Source organism: Salmo trutta, chromosome 34 (genome assembly GCF_901001165.1).
Source record: "Salmo trutta chromosome 34, fSalTru1.1, whole genome shotgun sequence".
NCBI lineage: Eukaryota > Metazoa > Chordata > Actinopteri > Salmoniformes > Salmonidae > Salmo > Salmo trutta.
In genome coordinates, this window is record NC_042990.1 from 29627572 (window position 1) to 29645667 (window position 18096).

Consider the following 18096-nt stretch of genomic DNA (forward strand, 5'->3'; position numbering starts at 1 on the left):
AGAGAAAGAGAGAGAGAGCGAGTGATAGAGAGAAAGAGAGAGTGATAGAGAGAAAGAAAAAGAGAGAGTGATAGAGAGCGAGTGATAGAAAGAGAAAGAAAGAGAGAGAGTGATAGAGAGAAAGAGAAAGAGCGAGAGATTGACATCCATAATTTTAGTCATCATCACTTTACAGGGCACCGGTGGATTCCGTTAGATAGATTCCCCGCTGGGGTTGGGGAGAGTTCCATGCTCTCTGCGGTCAACGATCAGGGTGAATGCAGAGGTCGTAGGGGTCGCAATAAAACACAGGTGGGGTGCGACAATCGTAAATCCTCACGTTAATCAGACGCCAATCGAGCGTAGAGAGGAGTGGACGGATAGAAACTACTCACATCAAAACTGAAACGGGAGACATAGGACCAGTGTTGGTGTTTTAAAGGCTCCGTGGTACTCAACCATTCGCCATGAATGAATCCCAAGGTTTACACATGGTTTTACAGGCTAGGCATAATGGCCATATACCCACGCTCACTAAGACCACTCTCCAACTTACCTTCCATAGCTAGGGGTCAAACCGCAGTCAGACAAGAAAATCTGGGAAGCATTTGGGGAATTCGGTCAAATGCACGGAGTACAGTAGAGTAACAAATCTCATGCTGCCTGAAAGCTTTCCTATCCCACTCCACAGTGCAATAGGTCTTGATATTTTTTTCATGATCTCCCTCACCTTTATTTGAAGCAAACTGAGATTTACAGGCTTCAAGATCAACCTCCTCTATAACAATATCATAATTCACAGGAAATTATTAAACATTTACTGCCCTGTGCAGAAATCTCAGTATTTTACTTTCATAAAAGAATTGTAATGAAACCTATGTGATCATTTCCAGTTGAGACACACACACACACACACACACACACACACACACACACACACACACACACACACACACACACACACACACACACACACACACACACACCACACACACACTGTAAAGGTTCTCTGTAGACATCTGTGAAACAGAGACAGAGCAGTATCTGTCATGAATGTCACTAACCACCAATAGTGGAGATTTATACTCCCTTGGCTGAGCTACAACATTTTTTTTATTTAAACCATGGTCCACAGATGAGCTACAGACCATAGATTGATAGTGGACTCATCTTTGTATCTGTGCCATTACAGCGTCTGTGACAGCATGGGCAGCGCCATTGAGGCCATCTCCATTTTTAATTAGTCAATTTTCTTCTTCATGATTGTTTGATCCTTCCTGATGACCTGGTTGGACATGACTTCAACAGGGTCACCAGGAGGGATCAGCCAATGAAGTTGGAAGTCTCATCCAGTTGACTACATCAAAATGATGGAAGCCCTCAATGGTGCAGCCCACGCTAAGATGGCCTTCTGGCCACTAGAGGACTCCATCATTCTCTATGGCTACAGACACTTTATACACACATGCTCACATGCCCACACTCAAAATGCTTGATCCAAAACCAGGTTTGTTCGGGCTTTTTTCTATGGGTGTGAGAAGGAATCCCTCACTGCATTAGAATAGTGTCGTGGTAATGTCATCTGTAGACGTGCCCCAGGAGCAGGCAGGCAGCCACCTCAGGGGTTCTCATCTGTCGGGTGACAGCACTAACCTGTCAATCATCTCTATAGAAGCGCATAGGCTGCACTGCTGTCCACTCTAACTGTGTGTGTCTATGTGTGAGTGGGAAATAGACAGGTATAGGCTACGTGTGGGAGTGTTTTTGTTGTTGAGAGGATGATACAGGCCATGACCCACACAAACACTCACATAAGCACCACACCCAGACTGACTCAATTGTAGATGACGCCATCCATTTAGGGCCGTTTTATTATAAGATTGAAACTCCTGTGTGTGCGCTTCATAAACTACTGCTTATATATGTGTGAGGTAAAGTTAGATATCAATAGCAGATCTGATATGGAGACATCACTTTCAACTGTGTATTTTGGAGACACCATAGACGTATTTAAAACAGCACTGCCCTCTACAGGACAATAGCAAATTTAATAGTGAATGAACTCCGAAATCTCTAAGCATTTTTTCTATCACAAAGATTAATGATACAAGTTTGTCATAAAATACATGTCTACAAAAGATTAGATACAGTGCATAGTTGTTGCAATATCAAACATCAATATTTCAAATTCATGAATCAAGTTACTTTTCTACTTGGTCTCGAACTAGTCTCAGAGCCACACATACTATTCATTAACATAAGTTAATGTGTTCCCATTTAGTCAACACAAAACCTCATACAGTTTTTACATCTTGGTTACAAACAATACATGCACATGATGAACATCCAAAAATAATGCAGTTCCTCCTTTCAAATAGACCCCAACAAGACTTATTTGGTAGATAATACATAACAAGCATAAAAAAAAAACTTTCCACACAAATATTTTCAAGTGGTCTGCAACCTTTCGCCAAACAGGAAGAATATAGGTGACACCAATGGTGTATTTATTGACAAAGTGGAAATGTAGCCTGTGTCTTGTGGACTGCCTGGTCTTTGGTTCAGACAGCCCTCCTGTCATAGATGTGGAAAGATGTTCGGTGGTTGGGGTGCTGCAATATTTTTGCCGACAGGGGGCCGGGGGCAGAATTGATATGGGTCTTCTAATACAAGACTAGTAAAGGCCCAGTGCACTTTCATTTTCAGGTGGGTGCTGCAGCACCCTCAGCACCCCTACTTCCCACAGCTATGCCTCCTGTAGTCATCAACATAGACTCCCTTAATCCTGAATGAGTAGGAAGATTCTGTTTAATACCGGAAAGAACCGTCAGAACCAGTCAGAGCTAGTCAGAACTGGTCAGAGGTTCTTGCAGCAGGTCCTGCGTTCCTCCTGGACTTCGCTAGCCGTTCCAGTAGTACTAGACAGGGTCACGGCACTGATTGACCCACGGGTCACCTCTCGACTGGCCACCTTCTTGTGGATCGCTGGGGGTAACAGAAATGTTCACGTCATGAACACACACATCACATAAAAGGTGCACGGCAGAAAAGTGCACACAGAACAATAATAGAGATTCACATGACATGCTATTGTCTAACGTTTTGTAGATAAAGGTATGAAGCACAAGAGCAACATAATAAGAACCTGTGAGAACTTCCTGGAAAGCAGCTTCAACGTTGGTAGAATCCAGAGCTGACGTCTCCATAAACAAGATGCCCTTCTTTTCTGCATGAGACCGAATACCTTGTTGAGTATATTCTCACATACATCATACTCAATCATGCCATGAAGAACCAACCATAGAATTACCTGTCATTGGTGCAAAGCTGGTCATTTTTTCACATTACCGTCAGAAATTGATATGCTATACTATGAAAAAACAATATGAAAAATGTTGCAATATTCTGTCACTTTAGAACTGTCATTGACTGCATATTGAGCACTTGTCTAACTGGTAACTAAGTAACTTGTAACTGATAAATACCTGGCAATTAGTAAGTAACATTAAGTTAACTGCTAACTAACTGCTGACTGGTAAGTAACTAGTAGATAACTGGTAACTAATCTCTCGTGGACAGATTCTGCACTTAACCAAATTACCCAAGATTTTTGTTCTGGGTTAACCAAGATTAACTGAAACTACTGTAACTAGTAAGTAACTGCTAACTAAGTAAATGATCACCTGCAAATTCCTTGGCCTCCACGGTGGGCACTGTCCTCAGGGTCTCCAGGTCACTCTTGTTGCCAACGAGCATGACCAGGATGTGAGGGTCTGCGTGATCGTACAGCTCCTTCAGCCAACGTTCCACACTCTCATAGGTCAGGTGCTTGGTGATGTCATACACCAGCAGAGCACCCACTGCCCCTCTGTAGTACCTGGAAACACACACACACACACACACACACACACACACACACACACACACACACACACACACACACACACAGAGAGACAGAGAGATAGAGAGAATCAGATGAGTAGAGTCAGAGAAATATGTTCATTTGGTGGGTTTGCATACATGTGTTTGTGTTTGCAAATATCTGTGTGTATCTATTCATACTGAGGTGATTGGCTCTGTAGATCTCTGTATTCCTGTGTGTGTATTGTGTACAAAGAGTGTGTGTGTGTGTATATGTGTGTGTGTGTGTATATGTATATATGTGTATGTGTGTACACCCACGCTGAGGTGATGGCTCTGTATCTCTCCAGCCCTGCCGTGTCCCAGATCTGAGCCTTGATGGTGAAGGTATCCAGCTGAACAGTGCGGGTGCTGAACTCCACTCCGATGGTGGTGCGGCTGTCGTGGTTAAACTCATTCTTGGTGAAGCGTGACAGCAGGTTGCTCTTCCCAACACCAGACTCACCAATCAGAACCACTAAAGGATGACAGACATATTATCAAGTGTAATATATCAATACTGCATTTCTCAATGGTGAAAAGAATCATGACTTGGGTGCAATGTTAGACGTTTCAGGTATAACTGTAGCACAGCAGGCTGCTGAGGGGAGGACAGCTCATAATAATGGCTGGAACGGAGCAGATGGAATGGCATCAAACACATGGAAACCATGTGTTGGATGTATTTGATACCATTCCACCTATTCCGCTTTAGCCTTTACCACGAGCTCGTCCTCCCCAGTTCAGGTTCCACCAACCTCCTGTACCATATGGAGGTAGCATGACTCTCTGCTACATTAAACAGAATAAGGAACTGTTACTTCTCTCAACCCCACTTCACCCTGCTCTAGCATCATTCTGACACATCACGTGTACCCAAAGAGGTGCATGCCTAGCCCGGAGTGGAATCTTCTATGAAAATACAGTAATTACTCTTGACACTGTTAAACCTTATTCTCCACAAGTGCATATTGTTAGTAAGGTGACTAAAATCTATTACAAATAAGCCACAGTAGTCAATTTAACCCTCGTTTAGGTCAAAGGTCACATTGATTCTCTGCCTTGCCCAGGAAGCTACTTCCTGCTTTCCATGTCACCTCTCTTCCCTAAAAATATTAAACAACACCAAAGATCAAACTGCTCTCTCACACTCAACCTTTGCACACCTAAACTAAGCTCAAAGGCTTTGTGTGCAAACCAGAGAATGGGGGATTTTTTCCTTATAGAATCAGATTCTTTGACAAACAAAACACTCACCTTTGAAGACAAAGTTGTAGCTTTCGTCACCCATACTGTGCCTGTGTTGAGCCCTGGCGGGATCCTCCACCTGTTTCAGTCAATATCCTAGGGCTGTTACTGCATTAGATCCCAGGACAGGGAGGACAGAACGAGAGAAAAAGAGAGAACAGCAGACAAGCTACTCTCTTCTCTCCCAAGGAGCCAGGGTGGAAAGACAGTGAAAATGAATGAGAGAAAATGTTAGGGCTAACACTCCTCGTCCTTTATCTGTAGATAGGGGCAGTTCGTTTGTGGTTAGACGATCCCTGCTACGGCCGATCCCTCTGTGGCTCAGCTGACACATGGGAGAGGCAGAGGGGGAGGGAGGAAATGTGAGGTAAGAACAGGTGTAACAGGTAGAACCACTAGCGTTAACAGCCAGTCATCACAAGAGAACAGACTCTACCCTCTTCATCTAGTCTGCCTATCTCGTCTGACAGGTGCGTCTTCAGTGTATGGCAGCGAGCCAGTGCTACGGCGAATAAGATTAACTTTCCCTTAGACAACACTGATCTAAGATCACTTTTGGATTCCCCCTCAGGTTAGCATTTGTGGAAGATAAATGACAGTATTATACCAAGGAGCCTCCAGGCTACCAGGTAAATGTATTATTAAACTGTGAACGTGACTAAAATGTTTCACTAATTCCAGAATAAGTCATCTAAAAGGTGGCCATTCATTTCATTGGAACCACTTTAGAACAATAAAAAAAAAGTTCCCTTTCCTATCATCTGAGGCGATAAAAAAATGACAGTAAATATTGTAGACATTTCATTTTAGCAACAACTCCATTAAGATACCAAACTTTTAGGTAATGCAGACAAAATATTGAGTGGACTACTGAATGGAACTTGCAGAATAATTCAGGGTTGGGTTCAATTCAGAAAGTAAGCAAATTCCATTTCCACATTTTCCTAATTGAAAAGCATTGGAATATCAGTGTACTTCAGGAATTGCCTGGAATTCAAATGGAATAGACCCCAACCCTGGTATAATGATATTTCTCCTACAAGTCAGGATGGACACACTGAGGGTTCTTATTGACCAACTTAGTTTTATTTTGTAGTACAGTACTGTTAAAGGTTAGTTCCAACATGTTTAATTGGGTGATAGATTTAAGCTGAGGCCAACAGACAAAGCACAGCTATAGAAGCCATTGCCAAGGTTACCACAACTACAATGCTGAGATTCTCAGAAAAAGCAAAAAGCTAGAACTTCATTGCCACACCATACCAAAAATGGAAAGCTTTTTTTTCATTATACTTTATTCATACATTTTCCAGGAAGATTTTTTAATGAGACAAAACAGATTCAATATGTACTACTTACACATCAAATTAAAATACATAATGAATCAGATTAAAATGAAAAGGAAATCTGTCTGTCTTGTCTTTGTGTCTTCTTCCTCAGAACTCCTGTCTTTTTAATAACCATTATCATGACAGTTGTCAATCTTGTGACACGCCGGTGTGTGAAGTCAATCTAGACCACCACTGGCAGACTCATTTGATTTGACTAGCCAGGGTTTGATACAATCGATCCATTTGATAAGAGTAGTTGGTGTTAAATGTTTTGTTGAAGACAAAAAAGCACAGCAATCCTACCTTCAGGGAACAACTCACAGCTGAGTGGAGATAGAGATATCTCTATCTGGAATGACTATTTATTTTATTTTAGGGAAGTGTGGGGGTTCTTTTAGCAATAAATAGAAAGGGTTTCGGGCAGGCTTAACTGATATCCGTGTGAGATTGATGAAGTTCTGTTTTGTGATCATCTTCCTCCGGTCTTCATATACCTTACCCTGCAATCAGGGGCTTAGTCAAAAGGGTGGAAGGTTACAAACACATTGCAGCTAGAAATGCAACATATAGACAGGAAACAAATCCCTGGAATGCGTTGAAGTTTCATAAACAGCTCTATGCAATGCATTTCTATCTGCCGCACTACGAACACTCCACCCCATTGAATAAACCAGGTAGGCAACCCTGTTCCTGGAGTGCCGCAGGTACTGCAGGATTTTGTCCCAACTAGGCACCACACCTGAGCTAATTGATCAGTTCAGTGATTGCCTAAACTCAACAAGCCTGGTCATCCAGGTCAGTTAAATCAAAAACATGAAGTGCCTGCAGCCCTCCAGGACCAGGGTGGTCTACCCCTGGAATAAACGCAGCTTTATTAAAGAGGAAGAGGGATTAGTGATTCTGGTAGAGTAAAGAAATTCTGTTTTGGAGAGGGTTTGGAGGGAGGCAAATCTGTGCCGTTCTCGCCCCCCCCCCCCCCCCCCCCCCCCCCCCCTTCACCGGGCACCCCTCTGTTGAGGAAATGGTCTGGGCTGGTCAGTCTGGTCCTGCTGAGCAGAGCTCTATGGACGAGGCTAAAACCAGGGGATAGGGGAGCCATGGTTAGGGAATGATCTGACAGGAGACTGCGGTGGATGTTTAGAATGGTACATGTCCTGACCGGGTTTTGTCTGTGTCTTTTTTGGATGGTTTATTTCTTCTCTCTTGGTTCTCTGTAGACAATGTATATGCATGTGCGTTCCCCTTGCTGCAGAGGTGGATAGTATGTATGCATGTGTCTGTATCGATGTGGCTGAGTGAGTGTGTCTTTATGAGGGCTGTGAGCCCAGCAGTCTCTCGATGGCAGCATTGACATCTCCTCCGGTAGCGATCAGGGCCTGCAGGTTGGCCTCTCTGTTAATGAAGCCCATAGCGCCCAGCTGCTCCAGCTGCTGCTGGAACTGCACCTCCGGGGTCTGGCTCTGTAGGGGGACCAGTCAAAAATCTCTCAATCAAATGTATTTATAAAGCCCTTTTTACATAAGCTGATGTCACAAAGTGCTGTATAGAAACCCAGCCTAAAACCCCAAACAGCAAGCAATGCAGATGAAGAATCACAGTGGCTAGGAAAAACTCCATATTAAGGCCGGAACCTAGGAAGAAACGTAGAGAGGAACCAGGCTATGAGGGGTGGCCAGTCATCATCTGGCTGTGCGGGGTGGAGATTATAACAGTACATGGCCAAGATGTTCAAACGTTCATAGATGACCAGCAGGGTCAGATAATAATAATCACAGTGGTTGTAGAGGGTGCAACAGGTCAGCACCTCAGGAGTAAATGGCAGTTGGTTTTTCATAGCCGATCATTCAGAGTTAGAGACAGCAGGTGCGGTAGAGAGAGTCCAAAACAGCAGTCAATCAGTCAACCAACCACCAATAAATAAATCAACCAGTACAATCACAGTAAAACAGAACGAGGGAAGACAGGTAGGTGTGTGTGTGGTACGTACTGAGGAATTCCCTCCTGCGAACATTTGGAGCATCTGCTGCATCATCAGTTGCTGGGCTGGGTTCTCCCCAGCACTCGGCGAAGAGGCAGGGTTCTCTGGAGCCACACCCCCTCCCGTGGACAGGGGAGTTGTGGGTATTCCACCTGGTAATCCGCCCACTAGTCCCCCTGGTAGACCTCCAGGGAGACCTCCTGGCAGTCCACCTGGTGCCAAACTGGGAGAGACCAAGGGGTTAGGTTGAGATTGCGTAACAGCGTATCTACTACTCAAACAACTCTTTATTTCCCATTTTAACACTTTCTCCAGGTCGTGTGGTTGGGGTGTGTGTGTGTCATTGTTTTCCATTAGCGCCGGCTGTCGGCCAAACAACCGGTTAGACTAATTTTCAACTGGCTACATTTTCCCCTTCATATTTTAATTTAAAAGTTTCAATTTGCTAGTTCGAGCCATCTCCCACTAGAATGAACAATATACATCTTCTAGCGATCTGTTGAGAGGATAGGTGCCTGTCAGTTCAGTCACAAAGAGAGTGATGACAGGGGAACACAGCATAGAGGAAGAGGCAAAGCGAGAGGTTTCACTCCCGCCAAAATTCGTCCAAAATAAGCGCAATGCGTTTCTATGGGCTTATTTTGGACCCAAGCTTGTCGCCTGCCATCGGAACGACTCCAATTGTTAGGGCAGAGACATGAGCATCTTGTCATTATATGCAGATCTCTGGTTGCTGTCTAATTTATATACATGGAGGGAGAGGGAGTGCATGGTGCTCGTGAACTTGCACGTCGCATGTAATGTAAGTGGTAATGATGAGTCGAAAGCCACGACTTAGCCTAATTATTGTTTTCTGACACATTCATTTATTTTATTTCATGTAGCCAGCCAAGGGGAGTCGTGGTGCATAGCTGATTGACAACTGAACAGCAAGTGTTGACTAGTTATGAAAGGTGTCGAACTGACTGAATAAGTCCATCTATATCTCTTTACCATTCATAAATGCGGCAGCGTGGTTATATGTCCATGGCGTAACATCGGAACAAGTAAACCAAAGGATATCCTAGATTTCGGGCCCTAACGGAATCCTGGTATTAAAACGGAATTCAACCCCAAATATTTTTTGTTGACCTTCAGTAGGGAATCAAACAAATGTATTGAAAATGTATTAATTTGGCCAAGTTTATCATAAGAAACGAACATAATGGATCAGCGATTCATATTTCCTGCAACTTTCCTGAAGAGCCAATGAAAACTCCCTGTTTGTGTATGTGCGATGCATGGTCCACCACTGCGTAGCCGTTAGCGATGATGCTAATAAACACAGTCTACTGGTAGATGGAAAGGCTTTCCAAAAAACCTTTTCAATTACATCTTAACTACAATGTAGCCTGTGCATACCTGGCAGAATGCTATCATGATTATTTTCATCAATGTAGTGGGTATTTGTTACGCAAACTCTACGATCACGTGTGCTACAAAGTCATAGCTAAACAGCCTCATGCTAGGTGCCAACTGGAATTAAAGGGTAATTACACCCAAAAATCTACATTTCTCAGATTTTTCCCCAGACCTCAAATGTAGTTTCCTGATGTGGTTTAAGCATTGTTGTGCACTTACAACATCCAATTTTGCTTGTTTCTCTATTTTAAAAAAGTTCGATTTTGAGAGCGAAAACATGGGAAAAAATGTAACCTTGAAAATCATTTTTCAAGATAAATGTGGGCTACTTACGTCAGTTCTGTTTTAATACATAATTTGAAGAACAAAACATTGTGGCAATTCATATCTTGCAGTAAAACTGTAAATAAGACTTTAATCTCAAGAGTTAAAAAAGGCTTGATGTTCTCTCTTTGACAATGTCCAAAACAACTAACAATACATTGAATTCGTTCATTTTCAGTCATTTAAATTGTAATGTCATGTCTTTCTACACAATACCACAACTTATTTTTCCAATCTGGGCGGTAAAATCTAAGTATTGAATCATTTAGCTGTGTATTTCAGGTGGAGTCAAGGCGTTAGAATGTACCAGAAGAGACCAAATAGACCTCTTTCGGCAAAAAGGAGCTGGGGGCGACTGGCTGGGCTGGGGGGGGGCGACTGGTTGGCTACTCTATGTACTTGTGGAGAACACTGGTGTGTGTGTGTGTGTGTGTACCTTGGCATGAGTCCCGGTGCCTCTGTCTGCAGTGTCTGTAGGCCCTGTTGTATCTGGAGGAGAGCCTGCATGGCTCGGGGGTTGGTCATCACAGAAAGAGCCTCTGGGTTCTGCATCTAAACAACAACAGTCACAATCAAACTAACAATGAATCAATTAACATTCTAAAACAATCCCCAAATCATCTGTTTAGGGTCCATCCAGTGTCAAGCAAGCCAATCAAGTCCTTGGGACAGGTTCAACTCTCTCTGTTCGAGGCAAATATGGCTGTGTGTACCTGCTGCAGGAAGACGGGCAGCTGGCTCCTGAACTGTTCCTGCAGCTGGGGGTTTCCAGCCAACAGAGGGTTATTCATCAACACCTGGGGAAGACACAGAATGTGAGAAAGACAGAGAGCAGGGGGGGGGGGGGGCAAGAGAAAGAAAAACAGGAGAAAGAGAGAGAAAAGACAGGAGAGAGAGAAACAGAAGGTCAGGGTCCTGTCGTTCACCAGCTGCTTTCCCAGTGTTCACCCTCTTCCTCACATCTGTCTACATCTACATGGAGATAACTAGAGGTAAAGCACTGCCAGCTGGATCTATTCTAGATACCTAGCGGTAAAGCACTGCCAGCTGGATCTGTTCTAGATACCTAGCGGTAAAGCACTGCCAGCTGGATCTATTCTAGATACCTAGCGGTAAAGCACTGCCAGCTGGATCTATTCTAGATACCTAGCGGTAAAGCACTGCCAGCTGGATCTGTTCTAGATACCTAGCGGTAAAGCACTGCCAGCTGGATCTATTCTAGATACCTAGCGGTAAAGCACTGCCAGCTGGATCTGTTCTAGACACCTAGCGGTAAAGCACTGCCAGCTGGATCTGTTCTAGACACCTAGCGGTAAAGCACTGCCAGCTGGATCTGTTCTAGATACCTAGCGGTAAAGCACTGCCAGCTGGATCTGTTCCATACAGCTGCCAAGGACTACTACTTGGCTCTGAGCAGGGCTGCTGATTTAGGATCAGCCCCTCCCCGTTCATGTTATCTTATTCATTATGGTCTAGAACAGGGATTGGAAACTTGATGTGAATGGGGGCCACAAAATCTGAACTCATCATGATGGGCCTCAGTGGCCCAAATTCATACCCACACATACAGCCCTAGCCTTTTGAGTGCCCGAAGTTACATTTCATTGCCCCCCCCCCGACAGGAGAGAAAAAAATGGAAGTTTTAGATTTAATTTCCTGCAATCCTACACATTTTGCCATGTGGCAAAGAAAAACGTGCAGTTTTACAGCTAATTTACTTCAATTCTACTAATTTAACAATAGGGTGGAGAGAAATGTTTGTAGTTTTGAATATGATATCAGCATGAGACTGACTAACAAATTCAATGGGGGGCCCCCCGGCCGGTAATTTGACCATGATTACAAGTTTAGATAGCTGGCTATACTAATTTACAAATCTAGAATGTTTTAGCTGACATTGGTATCTGAGTGACTGTCAGTGACTGACATAACAAGAGAAAAACTGCTGATGCACAACCACATTTCAATATTGCACCTTGTGTATTCTACCATTCTAATGCTCAACAGTAAGTTGAGACCCTGACTGAGTTCGGGGGGGGGGGGGGCGTGGGATGCCTGTTGCTCATCCCTGGTCTAAAAGGCTAAACTGATTCTAGATCATCACTCCTACGCTTTGTGAATACAGGCCCAGATCTGCTTTATTGTTCTCATTGCAATTCATTCCAAACAAACCATTCCCACCGATTCCTATAGATCCCCCTGTGTTCAGATTGGTCTCATCCCAAATGGCACCCTATTCACTTTATAATGCACTACTTTTGACAAGGGCCCTGTAGAGCACCATAAAGGAAATAGGGTGCTATTTGAGACACATCAATGACTTCCTGATCCATGCTAATCCCCAGGGCCCACTACTCTACTGCTACAGACCTGGGAGGCCATGTCTGGGTTCTGGGCCAGAGACTGCATGATACTGCGCATGTAGGGAGCAGACAGCATGTTCTGCATCAGCTGGGGGTTCTCCGAGATCTGCTGCATCAGACTCTGCATGCCCGGACTGCTGAACATGCCTGGGACACACACACACACACACACACAGAGGGAGGTTGATGGTGTGTGGGTGTAGGTGTGTGCGTATGCATGCTTTTACAATCCGCCGCTTGATATATGTATGGGTATCACTAATTTATATATATGTATTTAGGAATTCACATCCACGTGATATTGCAGTATCTCTCTTGAATGGTATTCTCTTAAGCAGGAAGTCTGTCTATGTATTCTCGTACCGTTACCCAGACTGGCAGAGTTGACGCCCAGAGGGTTGGACACATTGGGGGTGGTGCTGCCAGTGGTAGAGGAGCCTGTGGTGCCCGTGCCCCCTCCACCCTCAGAGGGGTTAGTTGAACCCCAGGGGTTGGGCAGGGGCTCCCGGTTCTCTGTCCTCGACGGCTGCACCCCCCCGTCAGAGTTGCCCCCAAGGGCTGAGAAAGGGTTGTTTCCAAACTGGGATAGAGGAGAGAGATAAATCATTAACAACCTGTTTAATAACGGTTTCTGTTCAGCACTCTCCATGGGATAGCTGAGAGTTAGTTAGTTTCTGAGGCTAAAAAAGCTCCAGAATGAGTGAATTATTACTTCCACTAAAGCCGAATTTGTACTTCGTCAGCAATGATGTCAATTGATGAACATTTCACTTAAGTGGAAGTTAGGATTCCCCTTATACTCTCCATCTAACTAAAAAAGCGATGGGTACTAGCGAGACCAAGAGGAATAACTTCAGTTAGTGCCATAATGGGTACCTGGTCTCGTGCTGCGCTGAACATGGGTTCCTGGATGTCTGTGTACATCCTGCGCAGGGCATTGTAGCCTCCGGGGATACTCTCCAGGTTGCTAAGCGCCCGGTCCTGGTTACGCATCATTTCCTGCATCATGGCAGGGTTCCTGGCCAGCTCCATGGTCTGAGGAGAAGGGAACAAGAAGGGGTTTTAAGGATTTGTGATGTTATGAAAGAGGACAATATTGATAGCTAGACTGGGGTCTGGGGTATAGGGACTCAAGAAGGCTAGGGTGTTTCATCTGTGTTCGAGAAACCACCCCTAAGACCATTTCTTTATATAACTTAGAATGCAGCTAAACAAAGATCAGCCCCTCAAAGCAGTCAACTTCCCACAGTTGAAAAATAATGATAGCAAAAACAGCACCTGCTACATGCCCCTACACCTTACTAACCAAGGCCAATTTCTGTGTACACCCCAGCCAATCCCAAGCTGTCCGTGACACAGTGCACTCTGGCCAAACCCCCTTACCTGTCTCATAAGCTCTGGGTTGTTGAGCATGTGGGAGATCTCGGGGTTGCGCTCCATTAGCTGCTGCATCTGGGGGTTGGCCACGATCATCTGCCTCATCAGGTCTGGGTTGGACATCATGTTCTGCACCAGGGGGTTCTCCATGATCTGGGACAGCATCTCCGGGTTGGACATCAGCTGGCTCTGCATCTGCTGCTGCAGCTCCATGAAGTTAGCGGAGCCCATGCCCATGCTGCTCAGGCTGGACAAGCCACCAAACCCGGCTAGGAGGGAGGGAGGGAGAGGGGTATGGTCAGGAAGCAGTGATGATAATGACGATGGTTGTCTTTCTGTATAAACTGTTGGGTGTGTGTGAGGGGGTGGATAGATAAGTGTGTGTGTGTATTTAGCCTAGTAAACTCACTCAGTATGTTGGGGGTCTGTGGGGGTGCAGAGGCAGGGCCTCCAGTGGGCCCTACAGTTGAAGGGTGGGCTGCAGAACTGGGGCCAGAGGAGTTGCCACTACTGCTGCCCACCTGGGTGGTGACTGAGGAAGAGGAACTAGCGCCATCTCCAGCCCTGGAGGGACAATGCATTGATCAGTTATGTTCACATCAAATTGGTATCTGCCTACAAATCTTCCATTGAAATACATGCAGGCCAGTTGTTGTGCAAACGCATCAGCTCACACACACATGGATTCAGCCCATATATTGTATATGTAAATGGCTTCACTTCATTATAACCGTATAGCTTCCCTCGCTGTTCCTGTTTGTACCACGGCTCCAACAAGTGATACTCTTGTTTGGAAACCCACATGACCGCCTGCTTGAAAACGTACTAACCAATTGCGCAAGTGGAGACACTTCAAGCAGTGAAGTAAGTAAGCATATATGGCCTGAGTCAATCTAAACTCCACTACATACAGTACCAGTCAAAAGTTTGGACACGACTACATGGGTTTTTCTTATATTTATTAAATTATATATTTTTTACTATTTTCTACATTGTACAATAATAGTGAAGCCATCAACAATATGAAATAACATATATGGAATCATGTAGTAGCCAAAAAAAGCAGCCACGGTTTGCCTTGACAGCTTTGCACACTCTTGGCATTCTCTCAACCAGCTTCATGAGGTAGTCACCTGGAATGCATTTCAATTAACAGCTGTGCGACAGTCCATAATTACTTTAAGACATGAAGGTCAGTCAATACAGAACATTTCAAGAACTTTTAAAGTTTCTTCAAGTGCAGTCGCAAAAACCATCAAGTGCTATGATGAATCTGACTTTCATGAGGACCGCCACAGGAAAGGAAGACCCAGAGTTACCTCTGCTGCAGAGGATAAGTTCATTAGAGTTACTAGCCACAGAAATTGCAGCCCAAATAAATGCCTCACAGCGTTCAAGTAACAGACATCTCAACATCAACTGTTCAGAGGAGACTGGGTGAATCAGGCCTTCATGGTCGAATTGCTGCAAAGAAACCACTACTGAAGGATACCAATAAGGAGTAGTGACTTGCATGGGCCAAGAAACACGAGCAATAGACATTAGACTGGTAGAAATCTGTCCTTTGGTCTGATGAGTCCAAATTTGAGATCTTTGGTTCCAACCGCCGTGTCTTTGTGAGACACAGAGTCAGTGTGGTTCCCACCGTGAAGCATGGAGGAGGTGTGGTGGTGCTTTTCTGGTGACACGGTCTGTGATTTATTTAGAATTCAAGGCACACTTAACCAGCACGGCTACCACAGCATTCTGCAGTGATACACCATCCCATCTGGTTTGCGCTTAGCGGGACTATCATTTATTTTCAACAGGACAATGACCCAACACACCTCCAGGTTGTGTAAGGGCTATTTGACCAAGAAGGAGAGTGATGGAGTGCTGCATCAGATGACCTGGCCTCCACAATCACACGACCTCAACCCAATTGCAATGTTTTGGGATGAGCTGGACCGCAGAGTGAAGGAAAAGCAGCCAACAAGCACTCAGCCTATGTGGGAATTCCTTCAAGACTGTTGGAAAAGCATTCCAGGTGAAGCTGGTTGAGTGAAAGCCAAGAGCGTACAAAGCGGTCATCAAGGCAAAGGGTGGTTATTTGAAGAATCTCAAATATAAAATATATTTTGATTTGTTTAACACTTCTTTGGTTACTACATGATTCCATGTGTGTTATTTAATATATTTGATGTCTTAACTATTATTATACAATGTAGAAAATAATAACAAATAAAGGAAAACACTTGAATGAGTAGGTGTCCAAACTTTTGACTGGTACTGTATAGCTTATTCACTTCTTCAAAATGTTATCAAGCAATTCCAATTCCAATTTCTGCCAAACACTGACATAACCTACTGAAACATACAATGTTCATTCTGCTTTGAGAAGTTGCACCATCTTACTTGTGTGCTGTCTTTATGACCAGATGGACTGTCAGGCCATCCTTGATGCCGTGCTGGTTGAGAGAGTCGCCGTCTTTCAGTATCTTCCCCGCAAAGATCAGAACCAACTGATCCTGCTTGGCTTTGAACCTCCGTGAGATCTCCTCTTTAAACTGGAGAGAGAGAGAGGTCATTGTTTGTTTGTTTTACTTTTATTTATTATATATTTCACTTGCTTTGGTAATGTAAACATATGTTTCTCATGTCAATAAAGTCCCTTAAAATGAGAGAGACAGAAAGATATGGATGGACAGCAAGAGAAAGAGGGGGAAGAAATGGGAGAAATCGGATAAAGAAACAATTAGCTCAATAAGCGGGTTTGAATTCTAAAGCCTTGTTTCTGGGTAAATCCTCATTGCTTAACCTATTATAGGAACTCTACTAACTGATTACAAATACCACCTCATTCTTGGTGTTGTGCTTTTCACAATGGGAGAAGCTTAAAATCAAAAGAACTGAATCCAACTGTGAAACAGCAAGCATACACATTCCTCTGAATACAAGACAACACTGTGATTCAACACCTGGCCCCAGTCTACAACTAACTACACATATGAGAGGCACATTAAACAGGAGCAAAATAAGATGTAGGCTATTTAGCTGTTCAGGGTATCAACCAGGACTGGAGTGACAGGACAGGAAGAAAAGTGGCATTTGCTGACAGATTCATAACAAAACAACTTAAAGTGAAACATGGGACCAGTATAGCATTCATTGGGAGAGGAGATTCACATGAACAACAATCTACAGTCCAGTAACTGACATTCAGAACAATGAGGTGCTGTTACATTCTGAAGAAGAATACTGTTTCTAGACTACCTACCGAAGAAGCGCAAATGTCCTGGAGAAACAGCTAAGATGAAGAAACTAGCTAGCTAGCATCCTGGTTAGCACGTAGTCAACAAAATTAGCCCAACGTTAGCTAGTTAGCAATTTACCTAACTAATGTTAGCTACTTACATAGAAGCTGATTAAATGTTTTTGTTGTCATGACTAACATACAGAAGTCACGCGACACATTTTACTGACTGTGTAATCAGGGAATTCCTTACTAGCAAGCCGGTTAGCTAAGTTCACTAACTAGGGAACATACACTGTTAAACTGTTATCAATACGGAGCGAGGAATAGTTGTGAGCCGTATTAGCTAGCTAGCTAACTATAGAACAGCACTTGTGAATAGCGTGTCAAGTCAATAGCTACCTTTAAATGTCGCTAAACTTGCCGATTCTGAAATGTTAGCTCGCTAGCTAGCTCGCAACATGCTTACACACACAGGCTAATCAAGCAAGGCAAGTGGACAGGGGCATGATGATGTAGCATAGCAGCAAGTTGCCGCTCGCTAGCCAGCTATTACTGATTCACAAAATGAACGAACCTGAGTGACAGAGGCATCTTCCGAGATGGCGATTTCCTCCTTGTCTTTTGGGGTTTTGACTGTGACCTTGATAATAGTTCCCTCCAAACCAACAGTTGTATCATTGTTGTTATTAACAGGATCTGCGCCGCCGTTATCCGCCATCTTTACTCCTCCGATGGAATCGTTCAGATTTGGCGTCCACTTCCGGGTCAATATAGGTAATTACTTCCTTTCCAGAAATGTTGACTCATATCAATGATCTATTGAAGGCCCGCGTCACGTCTATTTCTTTGGGCACAAGCACTGTCCATTACACACTGTTCACACCCCGAGAGAACAATTAGCAGGGTTAAAGCTTATTTCCTACAATTCTACACATTTCTAAAGCTACATTTCTATAAATG

At 44.0% G+C, this 18096-nt stretch overlaps 2 protein-coding genes across 2 annotated transcripts; both read right to left on the reverse strand.

The window, feature by feature from the left end:
• Positions 1–1832: 1832 nt before the first annotated feature.
• Positions 1833–5468, reverse strand: LOC115173981 (ras-related protein Rab-25). Its single transcript, XM_029732529.1, has 5 exons — positions 5137–5468; positions 4162–4357; positions 3663–3856; positions 3125–3205; positions 1833–2964 (listed from the first exon to the last, which is right to left on the reverse strand). Exons 1-5 carry the CDS (start codon positions 5168–5170, stop codon positions 2837–2839), a joined length of 633 nt encoding a protein of 210 aa, XP_029588389.1. The 5' UTR covers positions 5171–5468; the 3' UTR covers positions 1833–2836.
• A 726-nt stretch (positions 5469–6194) lies between these two features.
• LOC115173980 (ubiquilin-4) lies at positions 6195–17854 on the reverse strand. Its single transcript, XM_029732528.1, has 11 exons — positions 17711–17854; positions 16296–16447; positions 14311–14465; positions 13908–14170; positions 13401–13559; positions 12888–13104; positions 12532–12671; positions 10875–10958; positions 10598–10713; positions 8446–8659; positions 6195–7918 (listed from the first exon to the last, which is right to left on the reverse strand). The coding sequence occupies exons 1-11, from the start codon at positions 17852–17854 to the stop codon at positions 7766–7768; spliced, it is 1797 nt and encodes a 598-aa protein (XP_029588388.1). The 3' UTR covers positions 6195–7765.
• Between the last annotated feature and the right edge of the window lie 242 nt (positions 17855–18096).